Raw genomic sequence first — 22,870 nt, forward strand, 5'->3', positions numbered from 1 at the left:
TCTTTTTCTCTGGAATGGGAAGAAGGTCTTTAACTTCTCTTCACTGTTAGAAAGAGCTTTAAGGTTTAGCAACTCCAGACAGCTGCAATGGATAATAAGCCATAGGGACTGTGGAACCTAAAGGCCCAACAGCCACGGACTGGGCCATGGGAAGATACAGAGAGGTGCCAGGGATGCAGCTGACATGGTAGGGAATATGGTGGCCCCTGGGTGCACAAAGCCCGGAAGATAGAGCTCTGAGTGAGCAGGTGGAGCATCAGCACAGGGAGGAGCCTGAGGAAGATGTAAGGTCTGAGGGTGTACCAATTCCCAGGAGGCTGCACTGGGTAGGCTGGCTGCATTGGATACTGACCTTTGCTGTTCATGGTAGCAGCGGGTCCAGTTTGACTCGGTGTGGCTGACAGTTATTTTTTTTTGTCCTCTTCCTGTTCGGAGTCACTCAATATCTATAAATCTTTGGAGATTAAAATGATTTCTTATTTCAGGTTGCATTTTGCTAAAAATAGTCAAGTTGAGTATCTTTGGAAATATTTTTCAGTCACATTATTGCCTTAATTGGCAATTCATCTTTTTGTCCATTTTTTCCCTTTGGGGTCAATTTGTGGTTCTTCATATATTCTGACTATAAATCATTTGTTCATTAATCTATATGTTGGAAATGGTTTTCTCCAAGTCTGCTGTTGTTGCCCCCGACCCTTGCGGGTAGTGGAACTTAAGCTCGTATGAATTTCCAGGGACACCAAATAAAACACAGACAGACACTTTACCTTTAAACAAGCTTTAGGATGTTTCTCCTCTCTCAGCCTCAGGCTCCCCAAATTGGAGAGCAAGAGAAAGTCACGAGAGGCTGGCAAGAGAGAGAGAGAGCATGGTTGGAAGTGGGCTTTTATTGGGGTGGGAGGGACTCTTGTTCTTAGAAAGTTCCATCCAAAAAAGGCCAGAAAGGGCAGGGTTAAAAGGGACGAGTATAATTCAACCCAAGGGGAGTCGCCTACATCTGAAGACACGCCCTCAACTTCCTGAACCAGGACAATGCCCAGATCACTACAAAATGTAGTGGTCAAAGCCTCTCGCTTCAGGATGGAAGGCGTGAGTCATTCAGAGTGGCTCCCCACATGCTGTCTTTTTTAAAAATATTTTTTTAGTTGTTGATAGACCTTTGTTTTATTTATTTATGTGTGGTGCTGAGAATCTAACCCAGTGCCTCACTCATGCCAGGCAAGTGCACTACTGCTAAGCCCCAGCCCCAGACCCAGCCCCTGCTGTCTATCTTTTAACTTTTATTACACATAAGTTTTAAATTTTGACATAGTCAAGTTTGACACTCTTTCCTTTTCTTTTTGGTCTTCTCAAAAGCTCCTTTCTCTACCTCCACACATCATTTTCAACAGCTGCATAATACTTCATTGTATAAATATATCATAATGTATAAAATTCTCTCTTATTACTGGAAATTTAGGTTATTCCATCCTTTCATTAATGTACAGAATAATGTGGAAAATAACTGTGTTCATCATGATATTCTTAGCACATGTCTCAGTGCCTATAAAGAAAGCATAATAAATGTTTCTTGAAGAGGGATGAGGAGAAAAGCAGGAAGCTTTTCCAAACTCTTATACAAAATGTTAAAAATGCAGCCCAAAGTCAACCAAATTATTGGCAATATTGGGAAAATAGCCCTGTAATGCTCCTTTAGCCCAGATAACCAAAAGATGAGTCTGCTTCTAAAATCTAGAAGGGTTGGGGGAGCAGATATATAGCTCAGTGATAGAGCACTTACCTAGCATGTGCAAGATGTACGAGGTCCTAGATTCAATGCCCAGAACTGCAATAATAATAACAATTAAGTAATTAGTTTAAAAATATAAAATATAGGCATAGAAATAAAGCCTAGCCTTACCTTACGATTGCCCTTTCAAGGAGTATAGGCCTGTTATCAGTATACCTGCATCCTCTCCCTTATTTTGACTTCAATGTTAGGGTGCTGCTTTGCTTGATAAGTAGTCAAGGTTTACATTTTAGAAGTGAGAGAATAGGCCGCAGAAGCTGAGGTAGAGGGAGAAGAAGCTTCATGTCCAGGAGTCTGTGCTGTTACAGTTTTGGGATTCTGGACTCCAGATCCAGCAGGTGGAGCTGGGGATCTAGAAGGGGGGGCTACAGGTCTTGAGCTTCTCGAAGATGGGTCTTCATATCCAGGAGGTGGGACTCCATATCCTGGAGGGGGGACTCCATATCCTGGAGGGGGGGCTCCATATCCTGGAGGGAGGGCTCCATATCCTGGAGGGGGGGCTCCATATCCTACAGGAATGGCTCCATATGCCATAGGAGGGGCTCCATATCCTGCAGAGGGGGCTCCATATCCTGCAGGAAGGGTTCCATACCCTGACTGGGGGCCTCCATAAACCAAAACTGGGAATGACAAAGAGAGAAAAAACAATTCAGTTATTCTGGAGACAAAGAATAAATGAGAGGAAAGAACATCAAAACAAAAACAGAAAACACTGAGGCAAACTAACAGAAGAAGAGAATTCAGGTAGAATAATGCTAAAACATTTTTCCTTCAGCCATACCAGCTAAAAGCTTTATCATTTCCTATTGTGGAGAGACGCAAAAGAACATAAAAACAATCCTATAGTTAAATTGGTACATTATTTATAGTTGTGCACAGATACATATTTTATTTAATAAAGTTTGTTTTGATTATGAATAAGGTACTACATGCTCAGTGAGGAAAATTTATTTGGACTATAGAGGGTAAAAAGTGAATAAAGAAGAAAGTCATCTATAATTTCATTATCAAAAAACAAATACTGGGGCTGGGGATGTGGCTCAAGCGGTAGCACGCTCGCCTGGCATGCGTGCGACCCAGGTTCGATCTTCAGCACCACATACAAACAAAGATGTTGTGTCCGCCGAAAACTAAACAATAAATATTAAAATTTAAAAAAAAAAAAACAAACAAATACTAGGGCTGGGGTTGTGGCTCGGTGGTAGAGCGCTTGCCTAGCATTTGCCAGGCCCTGGGTTCAATCCTCAGCACCACATAAAAATAATTTTTTTTTTTAAAAGACAGAGAGAGAGAGAGAGGAGAGAGAATTTTAATATTTATTTTTTAGTTTTCGGCGGACACAACATTTGTTTGTATGTGGTGCTGAGGATTGACCCCGGGCCGCACGCATGCCAGGCGAGCACGCTACCGCTTGAGCCACATCCCCAGCCCAAAAAAATAAATTTTTTTTATTGTGTCCAACTACAACTAAAAAAAAAAAAAAATACTAGTTTGATGTATTTCTTCATAGAATCTTGGTGAAAATTTTTATACAATCATGATCATATTGATATGTAATTTTTACTTTTTTGTTAATATTATTTAAAATTCTTTATATCATTAATTTACTTCATACATTGAAAGCAGGATGATAATTTGTTATATGGACTGATGCTACTTAATTTCCCTGTTGTTATAAAGCCTGCTGTTTCCGGGGCTGGGGCTGGGGCTCAGTGGTAGAGCACTTGCCTAGCATGCGTGAGGCATTGGGTTCGATCCTCAGCACCACATAAAAAAATAAATAAATAAGTAAAATAAAGGTATTGTGTCCACCTACAACTAAAAATAAAATTAAAAAAAAAGAAAGCATGTTGTATCCAAATTTCCAATTACTATTATAATAAACAGGAGCTTCATTTCCTTGGGCCACATTCCCCAAAGTGACTTAAATGGGCCAAGGTGAATGAACAACTATAAAGTTATTTTGGTGTAATTCATACATATATTTAAGCTAACTGATTCTATAGTAGATGACAAATATATAGTAGATAACAAATAAACAGCATTTCATTCATTCTTCATTATGAATTCAGCTCTTCTCAACTAATGTATTTGGTCTTATAAAATCTTTTTAAAATAAATCTTTCAAGTATTGTAATAATGACTCAACCAACAATTTCAGTGACAAACTTAGTGTTAAAGCAAGTAGCTCCAAATAGATTGATGCCTAAATGAGGTGTGTCTGGTGAAAAGCCCTTTTGAACTTGCCTCTCATGTGAACATGCGTAAGGTCATCACCCATTTAAAATGTCCAGCCTGAGAGATGTTACAAGCTTAGAAGCTAGCGTTTTCATTCTCAACTGAAAATCAACGACTTTTCCTACATCCATCAAAGAACTGAGGTCACAAGGCAACTTAGCACCCCTAAACATGGAGAGAAAAGTGAATACAGAAAATCACAGTAGAGATCACCTTACCCAGAGAAGCCAGTAACTGGACTTTTTTCCTATTTGATAACAATGGAGAGAGAAATGCAACACACTTTAAGATGGAGTTCTTACAGAAAACTAAAGACAACAGAAGGCATGGAACGGGGTTGGAGAGGAAACTAAGAGGAACTTAAGCCTTTGATACTACAACCAGAGCAAACACTAAACACTGTTTAACTCCTAGCCAGACTGATTTTTAAAAACTCACATTAAAAGCCTAAATGCCTTAGTTACTATAACTTAACAGATCATGTCCAACTTTTCAACAAAAAAACACAAGCCTTAATAAAAGGCAAGAAAAAAACAGCCTAATGAGCCAAAGAAAGAATAAAAACTATTCTCAGATGTGATGCAGAGTTTGGAACTATCATATTGGGAAATTAAAATAATTATGAATAATCTAGAAAGAACTCCAAAGGAAAAAACAGATATCACATAAGAACAGATTGTAGTGTATGCAGGGTGCTATCATTTGGATCTTGAATATCCCTCAAAGGTCCATGTGTTAAAGGTTTGGTTCCCAGGGTAGCACTATTAGGAGGTATTGTGAATCTTCAGGAGAAGGAGCCTTATGGGAAGACCTTGGTCATTGAGGGGTAGTCAGAAGGAGACTACAGGACTCTCATCTCTTCCTCTTTCTCTTTGCCTCTGAGGTTTTGCTCTGCCACACACTGTCATGATGATGTGCTGCCTTGCCACAGGTCCAAAACAGTAAGGTAATTATCATGGACTGGACCTCCTAAACCATGAGTCAAAAAAAATTCTTTTATTTTTTTAAGTTAATTATCTCAGGTATTATATTACAGTAACATATTAACTTTCTGTTGCTGTGACCAAATACATGAAAATTTTAGCTTAAAGAAGCAAAGATTTATTTTGGCTCACAGTTTCAGAGGTTTCAATCCATAGTCATTTGACCCCATTGCTCTTGGGCCTTTAGCAAGGCAAAACATCATAGCAGAGAGCACAACATGAAACACAGCTGCTCACCTCATGGCAGCCTGGAAGAAGAGGGGGTGGGCAAGGACAAGGTATACCCTTCAAGGACATACCCCCAGTGACCTACTTCTTCCAGCTGGGTCTCACCTCCTAAAGTTCCACCACCTCTCAATACTGCCAACAGCTGGGGACCAAGCCTTTAATACATGAGCCTTTGGGTGACATTCCAGATCCAAATTATAACATGATAAAAAACTAACATATAGGGAGATGGAAATTCTTAGAATCAAATGAAAATGCCAGAAATAAGAAACAGTAAAAGAGAAATTAAGAATGCCTTCTTTTCCCCCATTGGATCAAACTAAACAAAAATGAAAATACAGCCTATCAAAATTTGTGGGATGCAGTGAAATTAATGCTGAGAGAGGAATTGATAGCACTGAATTTATAGCACTGTGAACACACACACACACACACACATATATATATATGGAAAACTTTGGAGATATATATATATGAATGAAGCAGAGCTGGGCCCAGTGATGCATGACTGTAATCCCAGCAACTCTGACCAGCCTGAGAAACCATACAAACATATGGAAATTGAACAAGACTCTCTTAAATAAAGAATGGATCAAAAAATAAAGAGAATATAGGTGCTGGGGTTGTGGCTCAGTGGTAGAGTGCTTGCCTAGCATGGGTAAGACCTGGCTCAGCACCACATAACGATAAATAAATAAAGGTATTGTGTCCATCTACAACTAAAAAATATTTTTAAAATAAAATTTAAAAAATAAAAAATAAATGAGAATATAAATCAAGAAATTCTTAAAAACAAATGAGAACAGAAATACAATGTATCAAAATCTCTAGGACAGTATGAAAGCAATTCTAAGAGAAAAATTAATAGCACTGAGTGCTTCCATTTAAAAAATAAATGCCAAATAAATAAGCTATGCCCTACCTCAAGGTCTTAGAAAAAGAAGAAAACTAACTCCAAAACCAGTAAATAAATAATTAAGATCAGAGCTGAAATCAATTGAAATTGAAAGAATAAGAAAACAATACACAGTATCAATGCAAAGAATTGGTTCTTTGAAAAGATAAGACTGATGAACCCTTAGCCAAACTAACCAAAGAAAGAATGTGACCAAATAAATATGATCAGAGATAAAAAAGGAAACATCACCACAGAACCTTCTGAAATCCACAGAATTACCAGAATTTATTTTGAAAATTTATACTACCATAAACTGAAAAACCTAGAAGACATTGACAAATTTCTAGACACCTATAACCTGTCCAAATTAAATCAGGAAGATCTAGAAAACCTAAACAGATCAATATCAAATAATGACATTAAAACATCAATTAAAAGCTTTCCAAAAGGGAAAAGCCCAGGACCGCATGGAATCTCAGCTGAATTCTAATAGACCTTTATAGAAGAAGTAACACCAGTCTTTCTCAAATTATTCCATGATATTGAAAGGGAGGGAACACGTCCAAAAACATTCTATAAAGCTAGTATAACCCAGATACAAAAACCAGACAAAGACACATCAAGGAAAGAAAACTACAGACCAAGGGCTGGGGTTGTGGCTCAGTGGTAGAGCACTTGCCTAGCATGTGTGGGGCACTGAGTTTGAGTCTTGCTGAGACTCAATTGACAAATAAAAAAATAAAGAAAACTACACTAATATCCCTGATGAACATAAATGCAAAAATTCTTATAAAACATTAGCAAACTGCAGTCAAAAACATATTAAGAGGCTGGTGTCACAGCTCAGTCGTAGAGCACTCTTCTAGTATGTGTGAGGCACTGGGTTCAACTTTCAGCACCACATATAAATAAATTAATTAATTAAATAAAGGCCCACTGACAACTAAAAAAATTTTTTTAAATATTAAGATGATAATACACCATGATCGAGTAGGTTTTATCCCAAGATGCAAGGTTGGTTCAACAAACACAAATCAATAAATGTAATTCACCACATAAATAGAATTAAGAATAAGAATCATATAATTATCTCAACAGATACAGAAAAGGCCTTTGATGAAATCCATCACCCATTCATGTTAAGAACACTGGAGAAACTAGGGATCTATGGAACTTACTTCAACATCGTAAAGGCTACTTATGACAAACCCAAAGCCAACGGCATACTGACGGAGAAAAACTAAAAACATTTCCTCTAAAATCAGGAACAAGACAAGAATGTCTACTCTCACCAATTTTATTCAATGTAGTTCTTGAAACATTAGCCAGTATGATCAGACAACAAAAGGAAATCAAACAGATACAAATTAGAAAAGATGTCAAACTCTCTCTGCCAATGACATGACCCTACATCTAGAAGACCCAAGAAACTCCACCAGAAGACTTCTAGAGCTAATAAGTGAGTTCAGCAAAATAGGAGAATACAAGACCAAACCTCATAAATATATAGCTTTCTTATACTCCAACAGTAATTCAGCGGAGGAAGAAATCAAGAAAACAATTCCATTCATAATAACCTCCAAAAAAAAAAAAAAAAAAAAAAAACCTTGGAAATTAATTTAATCAAGGGGTACAATGAAAATCACAGAACAGTGAAGAAAGAAATTGAAGAGGACCTCAAAAGGTAGAAGAACCTTCCATGTTCTTGGATAGGTGGAATTAATATTGTCAAAATGACCACACAACCAAAAACAATATACGCATTCAATGAAATCCCCATCAGAATACCAATGACATTCTTACAGAATTATAAGCAATTCTCCCCGCCCCCCCCCCCACTTTTTGGTGTATTATAGTTGTACATAGTGATAGAAATTGTTGGTACATTCTGATGGGATTTGTAGGTACATACCATGGAGTGGTTCCATGCCTAGTATTTTGAGGAGCTTCTACTAATTTTCATAGCAGTTGTACTAATTTACAGTCCCATCATCAGTGTGAAAGTGTTCCTTTTTCTCCACATCCCCTACAGCATTTATTATTCTTTGTAATACTGATGACTGTCATTCTGACTGGTGCGAGATAAAATCTCAGTGTAGTTTTTTTTAATATTTATTTTTTAGTTTTCGGCAGATACAACATCTTTGTTTGTATGTGGTGCTGAGGATCGAAACTGGGCCGCACGCATGCCAGGGGAGCGCACTACCGCTTGAGCCACATCCCCAGCCTTCACTGTAGTTTTAATTCTCATTCCCTCCTGAGCTTTAGGATTCTATAGACAAAGTCATTACCTGTACCTAAAATCTAAAATATTGACCCTACGTTTTCTTCTAGGAGCTGCACAGTTTCTGGTCTAATTCTGAGGTCTTTGATCCATTTTGAGTTGATCGTTGTGCAGGGTAATAGATAAAGGTGTAGTTTCATCCTTCTACATATGGATAACCAGTTGTCCCAGCACCATTTGTCTAAAAGCCTGTCTTTTCTTCAATATATGTTTTTGGCACCTTTGTCAAGAATCAGATGACTGTATCTGTGTGGTTTGTCTGTGTCTTCTTTTCTGTACCATTGGTCTATGTGTCTATTTTTATGTCAGTACCATGCAGTTTTTGTTACTATAGATCTGCAGTATAATTTGAAGTCAGGTACTGTGGTGCCTTAAGCATTGTTTTTTGGCTTAAAATGACTTTGGCTATTGCAATGGTTATTTTGAATTGCCGATTTGATTGGATTAAGAGATGCCAAAGACTAAGAGGTTTCTGAGTGTGTCAATGAGGGTGTGTCTAGTAATGATTGACATGTGGGATAGCAAACAGAAGTGGAGACCCTCCCTAAGTGTGGGCAGCACTGTTTCCACAGCTTGGGTAGAATAAAGTTGGAAGAACAAGAAAGCAGCAGTAGATGCAAACTTGATTCTTCTTTAACGGGTTCCTGATTGCTACTGCAATCACCTGATGATATCAGACTCTCACTCCTTCACTCTTCCAAAGGGAACAATGCCAGTGATTCTCCAGGGAGTTTCCAGAGCGTTAGGTCTGGGACTGGGGTAGCAGCTTTGATCCCTCTTGTTCTGAGGCTTTAGCATCTTGGATTGTGCAGCTACTAGTTCCTCCAGATCTCCAGCCTGTAGATGGCCACTGTGGACTATCTAGCTTCTAGTCATATAAGTCAATCTAATAAATTCCCTTTTTATAATTATACTTCCTATTGATTCTGTTCCTCTAGAGAACCCTAATACACCTATTCTGGGTCTTTTATTTTCCTAAATGAATTTTAGGAATGGTTTTTCTAGTTCTATGAAGAATGCCCTTGGTTATTTAATGGGGATTGCCTTGAATCCGTATATTGTTTTTGGTAGCATGATCATTTTGACAATATTAATTCTGCCCATCCAAGAATGTGGGAGCTCTTTCCATCTCCTGGGGTCCTCTTCAATTGCTTTCTTCAATGTTCTATACTTTTCGAGGTCTTTCACCTCCTTGTTTAGATTTATTCCTTGGTATTTTATTTTTTTCAAAGCTATTGTGAATGGAATTGTTTTCCTGATTTTTTTTCTTAGCAGATTTATTCTTGATATATAGGAATACTATTGATTTTGTATGTTGATTTTGTAACCTGCTACTTTGCCAAATTTGTTTATTAGCTCTAGCAGTCTTTTGGTGGAGTCGTTTGGATAGTCTAGGTATAGGATCATATCATCTGCAAACAGTGAACATTTGATTTCTTCCTTTGCTATTTTTATCCCTTCTCTTGCCTAACTGTTCTGGCTAAAATTTCTAGCACTATATTAAACAGGGGTTGTGAGAATGGACATCCTTGCTTGTCCCAGATTTTAAAGAAAATGCTTTCGATTTCTCTCCTTTTACTATGAGGTTGGCTTTGGGTTTGACATATATAGCTTTTAATGCTGAGATAGGTTCCTCTTATCCCTAGTTTCTTCAATGTTTTTTATCATGAATAGTTGATGAATTTTGTCAAGGGCCTTCTCTTGCATCTACTGAGATGACTAAGTAATTTCTGTCCTTAATTCTATTAATGTGATGAATTAGATTTATTGATTTGCATATATTAAATCATCCTTGCACCTCTGGAATAAAGAAAAAACAATTCCTAAATTCATTTGGAAGAATTATAGACCTAGAATAGCCAAAGCAATACACACAAGAAAAGCAAAGCAGGAGACACTACAATACCTGATCTGAATTATACTACAGAGCTGTAGTAACAAAAACAGCATGGTATAGGCTATAGCCATGAAGAAGACCAAGGGAACAGAATAGAAGACATAGAGACAAATCTACATACTCACAGCCATTTTATACTTGGCAATGGTGCCAAAAATGTATTTTAGAGAAGAGATAGCCTTTTTAATAAATGGTTCTGGGAAACTAGATAGCTATATTTAGAAAAATAAAACTAGACCCCTATCTCTTGCCCTGCACAAAAACTCAAATAAAAATGAATCAAAGACTTAAGAATTAGACCAGATACCTTGCAAATGCTAGAAGAAAACACAGGGTCAACACCTCATCATATAGATGCTGACATTAACTTCCTTAACAAAACCCCTAAAGCTCAAGAAATAAAACAAATAATTAATAAGTGAGATGCCATAGAACTAAAAAGCTTGTACACAGCAAAGGAACCAATTAAGAACATGAAGACAGAGCCTACAGGATGGGAAAAAATCTTGGCCAACTACCTGCTGATAGGGGTTTATTATCTAGAAAACATAAAAAACTCAAAAAACTTACACCAAAAAAACCCCCAAATAACCCAATCAATATCTGAGCAAAAGAATTAAACAGAAACTTCTCAAAAGAAGAAATACAAATGGCCACAAATACATGAAAAAATCATATGAAAAAATATCTCTAGCAATATATGAAAAAACATATGAAAATATATGAATAAACATTTCTAGAAATCAGGAAAATGCAAATCAAAATTATAGCAAAACTTCTTCTTACTCTAGTCAAGAATGGCAATGATCATGAATACAAACAATAACAAATGCTGGCAAGGTTGTGGGGAAAAGGTACACTTGTACATTGCTGGTGGGACAGCAGACTAATACAACCACTCTGGAAAGCAGTATGGAGACTCCTCAAAACACTAGGGATAGAACCATCCTATGACTCAACTATTGAAAAGAAGAAGTCAAACTATCACTGTTTGCTAATGACATAGTCCTATATGTAGAAGATTGAAAAACTTCCACCAGAAAACTTTTAGAGCTGACAAATGAATTTGGCTAAGTAACAGGATATAAGATCAAAACTATCATAAGATTTCATCTTACTCCAGTCAACAATGGCAATGATCAAGAAACAAACAATATAAAAAAAAAAGAAACAAACAATAATAAATGCTAGCGAGGATGTGGGAATAAAGATGCACTCATACATTACTGGAAGGACTGCAAATTATACCACTATGGAAAGCAGTGTGGAGATTCCTCAAAAAACTATGGATCCGGGGGCTGCAGTTGTGACTCAGTGGTAGAGCTCTCACCTAGCATGTGTGAGGCAATGGACTTGATTCTCAGCACCACATATAAATAAATAAATATCCATCAACAAGTAAAAAAAATTTTAAAAATGAATAAATTTTAAAAAACTATGGATGGAACCACTTTATGACCCAACTAGCCTTCTCTTCAGTGTTTACCTGAAAGAACTAAAATTAGCATATTATAGTGATACAGCCATTACAATGTTTGTAGCAGCACAATTCACAATAGCCAAATTATGGAAACAACTCAGATGCCTGTCAATAGATGAATGTATCAATAAAATGTGGTATATATACACAATGAAGTTTTATTCAATCATAAAGAAGAATGAGATCATGGCATTTGTTGGTAAATGGATGGAAATGGAGAAAATCATGCTAAGTGAAATAAGCCAGGCTCAGAAATCAAGGGTCAAATGTTCTCTCTCATATGTAGAAACTAAAGCAAAATAAGGGGAGAAAGGTTATAGTGGTAGAAGGAAGATAGAGGGAGGATGAGTGGAATAGAAGGAGGAGAAGGAGGAAGGAAGGAAGAAATGAACTTAACAAAATCATTTATATACATATATAAATGTACCAAAGGTGATTCCATCTTCTTTTTTATATACTGGGGATTGAACCCAGGGGTGCTTAACCACTGAGTTATATCCCCAGCCCTTTTTTTTAAATATATATACTTTATTTAGAAACAGGGTGTTAAGTTGCTTAGGGTCTCACTAAATTGCTGAGACTGGCTTTGAACTCTCAATCCTCCTGCCTTAACCTCCTGAGCCCACAGCCATCAAGCCTGAAAATTCCATCTTTATATACGGAATATGTTGAAAGTACCAATCAAAAATAAATAAATAGGGCTGAGATTGTAGCTCAATGGAAGAGTGCTTGCCTAGAATGTGTGAAGCACTGGGTTCGATCCTCAGCACCACATAAAAATAAATAAAAGTACTGTGTCCATCTACAACTAAAAAAAATATTATAAATAAATAGTGGCTGGGGTTGTGGCTCAACGGTAGAGCGCTCGCCTAGCATGTGTGAGGCACTGGGTTTGATCCTCAGCACCACATTAAAAAATGAATAAAATAAAAGTATTGTGTCCAACTACAACTAAAAAATATTTTAAAAAATAAATAAATAAATAAATAAAGGAATGAAAGGAAGTACACTAGAATGGAGGGAGGAGAATAAGGGGAAGGAAAAGGGGAGAAAAGATAGGGGGGATGGAGATTAAAATCAAATTCCTTGCACGTATGATTTTTTTTCAAAATGAACCCAAATACTATGTATAATTATAATGCTCTAATAAAAAATTAAGTCTGAAATGCAAGCTCAGTCATCAGCTGACTTGCCACTAGGTTTCAGTCTGGAAACAGTCACAGATTCAACCATTTTCCCAGCCCCTGAACCTCTGCTGCTCTCCTGCAGTAGAGCTGGGATAAGGCTTCACTGAATAGGTCTGTGAGCCTTTAACAGGAAAACCTTTCCACCATATCTCACCTTGACAAGGTGTCTGTTGAGTGCACATGTTTCCCTCTCCAGTAATAACATAAATTCCTGGAGTGGAGAACCAGTAATTCATAATTCGAAGTGGAGTTCCCCGGGCAGCTGTGAAGACAAATATGGTAAAATAGGAACCCTTTTAATTTTTGTAAGTCAGATACATAGCAGCAATCAACTGAATAATCAACAGCATTAAACACCATTTCACATGTATGTCCCACAAGACTCCTGGGATATGAGATAAAAAATATATATGACACTATCCTGAACTATATGCTTTGAGATAGATTGTGTCTCATTTTTCTATGATTATTCAAGGTCTCTACCTATCATAGTAGAGATTGAGAAAAAAACTTCCACATGATTTATTAAGATGACCAGACATATCCATTAAAGACGAATGTACCAGCAGTGTGGCAGAGAAAAAAGCACTTCTGTCTGTCCCCTCTATATATCTTAGAAGAGCACTTGTGACTGCATTTGTGGGCTGCTAAAATAATCCAGGATGATCTTGTCATTTCATGATCCTTAAACTAATTACATCTACATACATTGTTTTTACAATTAAGTTCACAGGTTCTGAAGGATTACGATATGGATATATCTTTGGGATCCATTATCAGTTTCCCACATTGAGTTCTGGGCTAAGGCATGTGACCAGAAGTAATGTACACAAGTTCCAGGCCTGGCCCATGAAAAGTTCCCAGGTAAAATCTTAACTCTCTTTCCCTCTCTGCTGGCTGCCCCTAAGAAGCCATGGACAGCAAATGTTGAAGATGGCAGAAATCCTATTAACCTAGGTATCCAAATGACTATATGGAACAGTGCCCTCTCTTGCCCCTGCTGATTAGCCTTTCTATAAGCCATAATATCTACAGTCTGAGCATTGTTAACTTGGGGTTTATCTTTTTCAGCAGCCAGCAGCATTTATCCTAACCAATTCAATATAGAGTTAACCTCTTTATCTAAATAGCCTTCCTTTTCAATATCTTAATATGTCTTTTATAGTATTTCCTTCAACAAGTAATTATTTTATTCACTTATATGTTTGCCTATTTTAATATGACTCTCACCAGACTATAAGTTTAATAAAGGCTGGAACTATGTGTGCCTTGTTAACTGTCATGTTCCCAATTGTCTAATCTAGGTTTTTTAAAAAAATATTTGAGGGCTGGGGTTGTAGCTCAGTGGTTGAGCTCTTGCCTTGCATGCATGAGGCACTAGGTTCAATCTTCGGCACCATGTAAAAAAATAAAGATATTGTGTCCATCTACAACTAAAATATAAATATATGTGAAATACATGAATCAAACACCCCTTACATACTGGGTGTGGTGGCACACACCTGTAATTCCAGTGGCTCAGAAGGCTGAGGCAGGTGGATTCAAACCTAGCCTCAGTAACTTAGCTAGGCCTTAAGCAACTTAGCAAGACCCTGCCTCAAAATTTTAAAAAGTACAGCCAGGGGCAATAGCTCAGTGTAGAACATTCCTTAGCACCCCATAAAAATGAAACAAATAAAATAAAGGCATGCTGTCAATCTACAACTACAAAAAAAAATTTTTTAAGTAGAAATGGCTGAGGATGTGGCTTAGTGGTAAAGCACCCCTGGGTTCAAACCCCAGTACCAAAAAAAAAAAAAGAGAGAGAGTGAGCCCTGACACATCAACTCTGCAGAGGGGAAGGGCATCCTCCTGGTCACAGAATTAGATCACAAAACATGATTAGTCGTTAACTCCAAGGGTCTCAAAGGAGTCTATTTCACAAGCCCCAACTCAGGATGGGAGGAAGGGGATGGTAGTTTCCAATACTTAAGCCATAACTTAATCAGACCCAGAGCAGTTCCAGACACTGGGCCAAGTTCGTAGAAGTTGCTTAAATTCTTTCTAAGTGGCTATACAACTGCTGAGACTCTGCACCTAGCTTTGCAGGCCAAGAAGCAGATCTTAATGAGAACACAAACAGGAGTTGAGTTGCCTGACTGCTAGCACATAATTCTAAAAAGAGGCTCTTCTCAGTACTCTGAGGCCCAAACTAAGAGTGATTTCAACACTCAGTAAACTATTTTCCTGAATTCCCCAAACACCTCCAACATACAAGGACTAGACTTCCAAGTGTCCCCTGACCCTGAATCTCCCACAATGTACTTCCTCTATCTGCCAGGCACCTTGTAATCTGATTTCAGGCTCCAGATCTTGTCTGCCCTCTGTACCACCAGGGAGCATGCAGCTGGGTATGGTTTGTGAACTCCTCAGCCCCTCTCTCTTTATCCTGCATCATTACAGTAATTGTAAAACCTGTTCTCACTCCTCTTCTGTAATGTGGCTCTTCCACCATCTCCCTTCCTCAGCATTTCACTGAAATCTATTTCCACATGCAGTGCACACTTCTTAGTCTTCATTTTACCAAACATCTCTGAAGTTGCTGATCAGCCCATATTTTTTGAAAATTTCTCCCCCCTTGGCTTTCAGATAATAAACTAACTTGATTCTCCTCCTCCCTTTCACTCGGTCCTTTTTCAATCTTTTTTTTTTTTTTTTTGCATATCACTCATTCCCTTATCTTCCATTCTCTTCTTTTCCCTTTCCATTCCTTAAATTTTGAGGACTCTTGGAATCTATCTTCAATTCTCTGAGACAGCCCACTGCACACATGGCTCCAAAGAAGATCTGTGTGAGAAGATTTCCAAATGAGTTTGTAGATACAGCTCATTTTGGGACCCCCAAGCTCCATAACCAGTGGCCTCTAGCATCCCCATATACCACACAATTAATATGACACAGAGCTTAAAAGTATAAAGTCAAAAGGACATGACATCACTTATGTAGTATACTTGCCAAAATGCATGAGCTAAATATAATCATTAGGAAAGAAACAAACCCAAACCGAGGGTCACTGTACAAAACAATAAGCTCCTTTTGAAAAAACAGTGCTGGGATTAAACTCAGGGCCTCACGTATGCTAGGCAAGCTATATCCCCAACCCAACTATGTTCTTTTTAAAATATCAATGTCATAAAAGACAAACAGACCTAAGTTCCAGATTAAACTAGACAAAGGATGTAGGGCAATTAAATTCAATATGTGACCCAGGATTTGATTCTAGAGCCGGTAGGGGGAGTTCTATTAGAATGAGGAATAGTAATGAGATAATCATTTGAATTTGAATATAAACTATTAAATAATATTATATCAATACTAAAATTTCTGAATTTGATAAACACATTGAGCTAGGATAAGAGAATGCCCCTACTCTAAGGAGCTCACACTTGAATATTTATAAATAGTTCAGCAAAAACAAATCATTCAGCAAAACAAAAAGAATATTATAAAGCAAATATGAGAATATGTTAATAATGGGTAAATCTAGATAAAGGGAGTCATTATAACATCTTGAAAATTTTCTTTAGATTTATTTTATTTATTTATTTTTTTATTTTGGTGCTGGTGATTGAACCCAGGACCTCATTCTTATGAGGCAAGTGCTTTACCTATGAACTATATCTCCAGCCCCTAGATCTATTTTATTTTTTATTTTTTAAATTGCCAATGGACCTTGGGGCTGGGGATGTAGCTCAGTGGTAGAGCACTTGCCTCGTATGCGTGAGGCCTGGGTTCAGTCCCCAGCACCACGTAAAAATAAACAAATAAAAAAAGAATAATAAAGATATTGTGTCCATCTACAACTAAAAAAATACTTTAAAAAATTGCCAATGGACCTTTATTTATTTATGTGAGTGCTGAGAATTGAACCCAATGCCTCACAAATGCTAGGCAAGTGTTCTACCACTAAGCCATAACCCCATCCCCTAGATCTATTTTTATAATAAAAAGTTTAAAGGAGAGGGGGGTGGACAGGTTGAGCTTTGGCTAACCGTATAGTCTTGGGAAATTATATAAGCATCATTCACTCAGTTTCCCCATCTATAAGTGTAGATAATGATAGTACCTACATCATAAGATTTTTATAAGGGTTAAATAAGTTGACACGTATAAAGGGGCTTGGAAGACTACACAATATATGATAGATATTTAATAAGCGTTAACCAATGTAATTAGGTTCTAAAATTGAACTCATTTTTTCTCCAACTTAGATTGATTCATATTCTTTTTTCTAACAGCTTTATTTTACATTCATGTGATGCTGAGGATCAAACCCAGTGCCTCATGCATGCTAGGTGAGGACTCTACTACTGAGCCACAACCCCAGCCCTGACTCATATTCTTGACCATGGTTTATAGCATCATGATCTATTTAGTCTTCTGAAAGAAACTTCATATCATCCTTCTCTTTTAATATTTTTTAGTTATTAATGGACCTTTATTTTATTCGTTTATTTTATGTGGTGCTGAGAATCCAACCCAGGGCCTCACACATGCTAGGCAAGTGCTCTACCTCTGAGCCACAACCCCAGCCCTGACTCGTATTGTTAACCATGGTTTATAGCATCATGATCTATATTTAGTCTTCTGAAAGAAACTTCATATAATCCTTCTTTAAGTCTCTAATACTATATGTTCATGCCATAAAATATGTATCTGCATATATCTGTCTCTAATAGATTGTGTTTGCCTCAACTAGACTGAAGTTGGGGGTGGAAGGCAAGGGAGGAAGGGAAAGAGCATTCTAGACAAAACAAAGAGTATAAAGGTTCAGAGATAAGAGAATAAGACACAAAGAAGTCTATTCTTATTGAAAGTATAAGTCTAGTATAAAAGTTGAGAGAATCCAGGCATGGTGCTACACACCTGTAATCCCATGAGTTGGGAAGCTGAGGCAGGAGGATAGCAAGTTCAAAGCCAGTCTCAGCAACTTAGCAAGACAGTGTCTCAAAATTTAAAAATAAATAAATAAATAAAGAGGACTGGAGATGTGGCTCAGTAGTTAAACCTCCTGGGTTTGACCCCTGGTACCAAAAAAAAAAAAAAAAAAAAAAAAAAGTTGAGAGAGTAAGGGACCTGGAAAGAGGCTAAATTAAATAAAAATACATCACAAAAGGAATATTTGTAGTCAAAGTTTGAAAGGGTTTTCTGGTACATCTATTAAATCAGTGCTGGAGAGTAGTAAGCACCTATACTCCCCTCTCATGGAAGACAAAGACTAAAGCTGAGAGAAGCAAAGACAAGGCCACAGAGAGCAGGCAAGATCAAAAGTCATGCCAGAGGCAGAAAAGCTAAGCCACCTGGGGTTGACCAAGAGAAGAGACTACTCAAAAGGTCCGTGAAACCAGCATCTAAAGAACAAATACTATCAGGTATAATTAGGCTCTGGGGTGTCTAACTGAAAGCTCCCTCAGACAGGGAGGGACAGAATAATCTTTGTGTTCCCAACACAAATTATGGGACTTGACACACATTAGGTAGGTCCAGGAAATGCCTGCTGAATACATGTGCAAATACCAACTCCCTGATCACAGAGGCCAGCAAATTTTAGCTAACAGTCCTACTTCAATTCCTCCAAACTCCACACTGTTTAATAGCTTTATCAGCAAAGCTCACCAGCAGCGGCAGCTTGTATCAGCAACTCAGCAAATTCGATGGCACCTCCTTTTTTGAAGACTAATTTAAAAGTAGCCTGTCCTTCCCAGCCACCTGTGGGAAGAAAGGGCACACACAGTTACTAAGAGACTGACACAGCTGGCAACAGAAGGACAACCACAGTCACTGAGGAAGCAATATTCAAAGAAGCAGGGCAGTTTCATGAATTCCAACATGAACCATGGCTGAATCTTAGCCTTCTAGAACATTTAGAATCTTTCAAGGGAAAAAAGAAAAACACCTGAGGTGAAAGATTTACCATCTGGAGCTGCATGAACAGTCCCTTGAATGTAGTTGGCATTAAAGAGTGGTTGTTCAACAGTGCAGTTCTTCATCAGATCAAACGGCATCATAAAGGACAGCATGGGATCACTAACTGAGCGTGAAGTCACGAAAATCACCTAAGTGAGAAAAGAAACTCTGGGAAAGGATGCAGAATTCCTCCATAGATTCAGACTCCTAAGAGCAAGGTCATTCTGGCATCCAAAGAACATCACCTGTTTTCTTCCATCTCTCTTTAACATGCAAAATCTCAAAGTGCAAATGTTTGAAAACTCTATGAAAGTCACAGTTTAAGTTCCATCCAGTTTTCAAAAAACCAAACATAGAATTAATTGGCAGGTCAAAAGAGAAGTAGAAATTACCCGGTATGAACTAAGAAACAACGTTCCCCTCTTTACACCACTAAAGAGGTTGGAGTTCTGTGGATGCTGTGGGAAGGAGAGTTCCACATCTGGACTCTGCTTCAAGACACTGGAAAAAAGCAGACAGCACACAGTTTAGGGTTCACATAAAATGACACACACAATGTTCTTAGCACATCTTCTAGTTCAGAGCAAGAACTCAATAAATGTTAGCTACTGCTGCTATTTTAATGAAATAAAAAGGAATTCAATTGATCTTATTTTTGTCAATTCATTCTTAACTTCTGCCTTTTTTTTCAAGCAGGCTCATTTTACTCATTCTTCCCAAAACAGACATATTACTGGTAACATGGACTTTTTCCAGTCCTGGTTATATAATTTTTGGATTTAGATGCCAGACTCATGTTGCTTCTTTATTGAAAAGTGCTTCTGTTTTTCTTCTCCCTCTTTATCGCCAAATTAATTTTCTTTTTCTTGTTGAACATACATCTATTCTCAATGTTTGTTCATTAATTTTTACTCTTCTTGTGCAATAAATACAAAGCACTGGGCTAATAGAAATATTTTGTTGACTCTGGGAAAGAAGGTATTATGGTTTAGACATGAGGTGTCCTTCAAAAGCTCATGTGAAACAATGCAAGAATGTTTGCCGGTACAATGATTAGGTTATGAGCTTTCACCTAATTGGTGAATTAACAGGGTGGTAACTGCACACAGGTAGGATGTGGCTGGAAGAAGTAGGTCACTGGGTTTATATTTTGTTCCTGGGGAGCAGACCTCTGTCTCTACTTCCTGTTGCCATATACTGAGCTGCCTATCTCCAACATGCCCTTCCACCATGATGTTCTGACTCACCTTTGGCTTTGAGCAATGGAGTTGGCCAGCCATGGACTGAGCCTTTGAAACCATGAGCCAAAATAAACTTTCCCTCCTCTATATTTTTTTTAAAATATTTTTTAATATTTATTTTTTAGTTTTCGGCAGACACAACATCTTTGTTTGTATGTGGTGCTGAGGACTGAACCTGGGCTGCAGGCGTGCCAGGCAAGCGCAGTACCACTTGAGCCACATCCCCAGCCCCAACTCTATATTGTTCTTGTCAAGTCTTCTGGTCACAGCAACAAAAAAATTGACTAAAACAGAAAGTAGGAATACAGACTGCCTCAGCACCCTAGGACACTTTGTTCCCTTAGCCTCTCTTAATTCTCCCTTCACAGTGAACCTGGAAAATTTAGACTCAGCTTTTCTCTCTCATAAAATCCTGTTGGGAGCTGGGCATGGTAGCACATGCCTATAATCCCAGCAGCTCAGGAGGCTAAGGCAGGAGGATCGGAAGTTCAAAGCCAGTCTCAGCAACTTAGCAAGGCTCTAAGCAGCTCAGCAAGACCCTGTCTCTAAATAAAATATTAAAAGGGTTGGGAATATGGCTCAGTGGTTAAGTCCTGGGTTCAATCCCCAGTACCAAAAAAAAAAAAAAAATCCTGTTGAGGTTTTTGCTTTCTCAATAATTAAATAATTATTATATAATAATTATGTAACTATTACATACTTATTAGTATATAATAATCATATAACTATTACATAATAATTATTAATTATCAGAGATATATTGTTCAATTTTTCCTATTGGCCCTGGCAAAGACTAAGTATTACCAAATATTTACTGAAAGAAAGGGATAGGTGATAAAAACGTCATAGCAGTTTAGTGGAAGTGTTAGGAAGGAGATATACAAGGCACGGGACGGACATAAGAGGCAAACGAGAGGACATTTACCCCTAGGGCTGCAGCACTACCTGAAACTCCTGAGAGGGGAAACGATCAGCCTGAAAGGAGGAAGCCAGACAACCACAGGGCGGATAGTGAAAGTCCCGGATCTTGGGCATGCGCAGAGGATGACTAAGTAAACCTGTTGCTAATTGATACATCATTAGCATTGTGGTTTGCTCCAATTGTGTGCGTTTTCTTGCTGGAGGGGAACTGATGCATACACAGTAGAAAAAGAAATTTTGTCAGGCTCAGCTGTTAATCAACCCCAGATCACTCAAGGGAGAAATGGTAGAACTAGCACAGGAATGACCTCATAGAAACGCTTAAGTTTAAGTTGCTTCTTAAGAGATGGGTAGTGTTTCAGTAAGCAGAGGTGAGGGTAGGGGACAATCCAAATGTGGAGCAAACAGCATTAATGGAGATACATGAGTGGATAATGGAAAACAAATTGCATACTTGGGAGAAGCTAGTGGCGTGGCTTCATCAAAGTATGTGAGGTCACAAGGAACAGTGAGAAATTTGGAAAGCCAGGCTAGGACTGGAGCCTGGAGACATCATTTGACACACAAGGAGGAACTGTGAGCTTTCTCAGTAGGGAAGTCACAGATTTGAAGAAGCCCTGATATACTAGAGAGGTCAGTTTAAGAGTTCCTAAAATAGACATGATGTATTAAGAACTAGAACTAGAGTGGTATTGTGCAGCTAAAAAATAGATGAATTTTTTAGGTTTATTAAAGTATAGGCTATCAAAAAACAATAAAATAGGGAATTCCAAATATCAGTCTAGTCAAAGCAATGAACAAACTGGAAAGAAAAAAAACTGTCAGGAACAACTTTTTCAGAACAACTTGAAACTAATCAAAAGCTTACTACCAGACATAATGGCCCCTGCCTGTGATCCCAGCAACTCGGGAGGCTGAGGCAGGATCACCAAAAAAAAAAAAAGCTTACATGTTCCTGCCACTATCATCTACCATGATATGATGTACCCGAGAGGTGGTCACACCAAAGGTTAGCAAATGTCAACAGTTTCACAGAAAAATCACATGTATACCAAATGATCTTCAGAATAACAGAATGGAATGGAAATCCCTAACGGATGAGTACCATGCAAAGATGAAGGCAAATAAGGAAGCAAAAAAGCAGGAAGCAGTAGACACACTGCAAAGCTGACAAAGATTCAGGAAGTGGTTCTGGGTGTGGTGGCGTAGGCTTGTACTCCAAGCTACCCAGGAGGCTAGGGCAAGAGGGTCACAAGTTCAAGGCCAACCTTGGCAACTTAATGAGACCCTGTCTCAAAAATAAATAAATAAATAAGACTGAGGTTGTAGCTCAGTGGTAAGAGTATCCCTGGGTTCAATCCCTGGTCACACATGCACACATACACACATACACACACAAAATAAGGATTCAAGAGGTGGAAGTGATGACAAAAAATCCACAACTTGTTTAATGTTTGAATACAATCCAACTATCTAAATTTTGAATAGCATTTAACTTTCAAAGTAAAAAAAGAGGATGCAGAAAAGCTCAAGATGTGGGCTAGAGATGCTCAGCACTAGTGTTCTTAGTTGGAAAATAAGCAACAGGTGTCTAACTGCTTGTGGAGATGAGCAGCTGTGGGTGAGCGCTGGAAATTGATGACCCAGCAAATGAAACCTGCCGACTCCAGAAACTAGTGAGAATAACAAAGCAAGAGAAGTGGAAAATCCCAATTACTGACACCTGGGATCTTCGTCAAGGGAAAAGGATCGTCCAGGGAGATAAAGGTAAAAGAGGG

At 38.0% G+C, this 22,870-nt stretch overlaps 1 protein-coding gene and 1 long non-coding RNA gene across 4 annotated transcripts in view; both read right to left on the reverse strand.

Moving 5' to 3' along the window:
- LOC125616814 overlaps positions 1-819 on the reverse strand; it is a 40,026-nt gene extending 39,207 nt beyond the window's left edge. For both annotated transcript variants that reach the window (XR_007347574.1, XR_007347573.1), the window contains exons 1-2: positions 768-819; positions 353-454 (exon numbers count right to left, since the gene is read on the reverse strand). This is a non-coding gene — a long non-coding RNA (uncharacterized LOC125616814). The remainder of the gene's footprint in view (positions 1-352; positions 455-767) is intronic.
- Positions 820-1,330: 511 nt separating this feature from the next.
- Wbp2nl (WBP2 N-terminal like) overlaps positions 1,331-22,870 on the reverse strand; it is a 38,664-nt gene continuing 17,124 nt past the window's right edge. Inside the window, exons 2-7 of one of the 2 annotated variants that reach the window (XR_007347575.1) lie at positions 19,323-19,431; positions 18,938-19,079; positions 18,640-18,732; positions 13,139-13,246; positions 1,901-2,409; positions 1,781-1,825 (exon numbers count right to left, since the gene is read on the reverse strand). Coding sequence is in view for 1 of the 2 variants with exons in the window: in XM_015501770.2 (XP_015357256.1) it covers positions 2,012-2,409; positions 13,139-13,246; positions 18,640-18,732; positions 18,938-19,079; positions 19,323-19,431 (850 nt within the window). In the remaining variant the exon portion in view is untranslated. Of the gene's footprint in view, positions 2,410-13,138; positions 13,247-18,639; positions 18,733-18,937; positions 19,080-19,322; positions 19,432-22,870 lie in introns of both variants that reach the window. The other variant, XM_015501770.2, reaches the window with a different exon arrangement.

Source organism: Marmota marmota, unplaced genomic scaffold (genome assembly GCF_001458135.2).
Source record: "Marmota marmota marmota unplaced genomic scaffold, marMar, whole genome shotgun sequence".
Taxonomy (NCBI): Eukaryota; Metazoa; Chordata; class Mammalia; order Rodentia; family Sciuridae; genus Marmota; species Marmota marmota.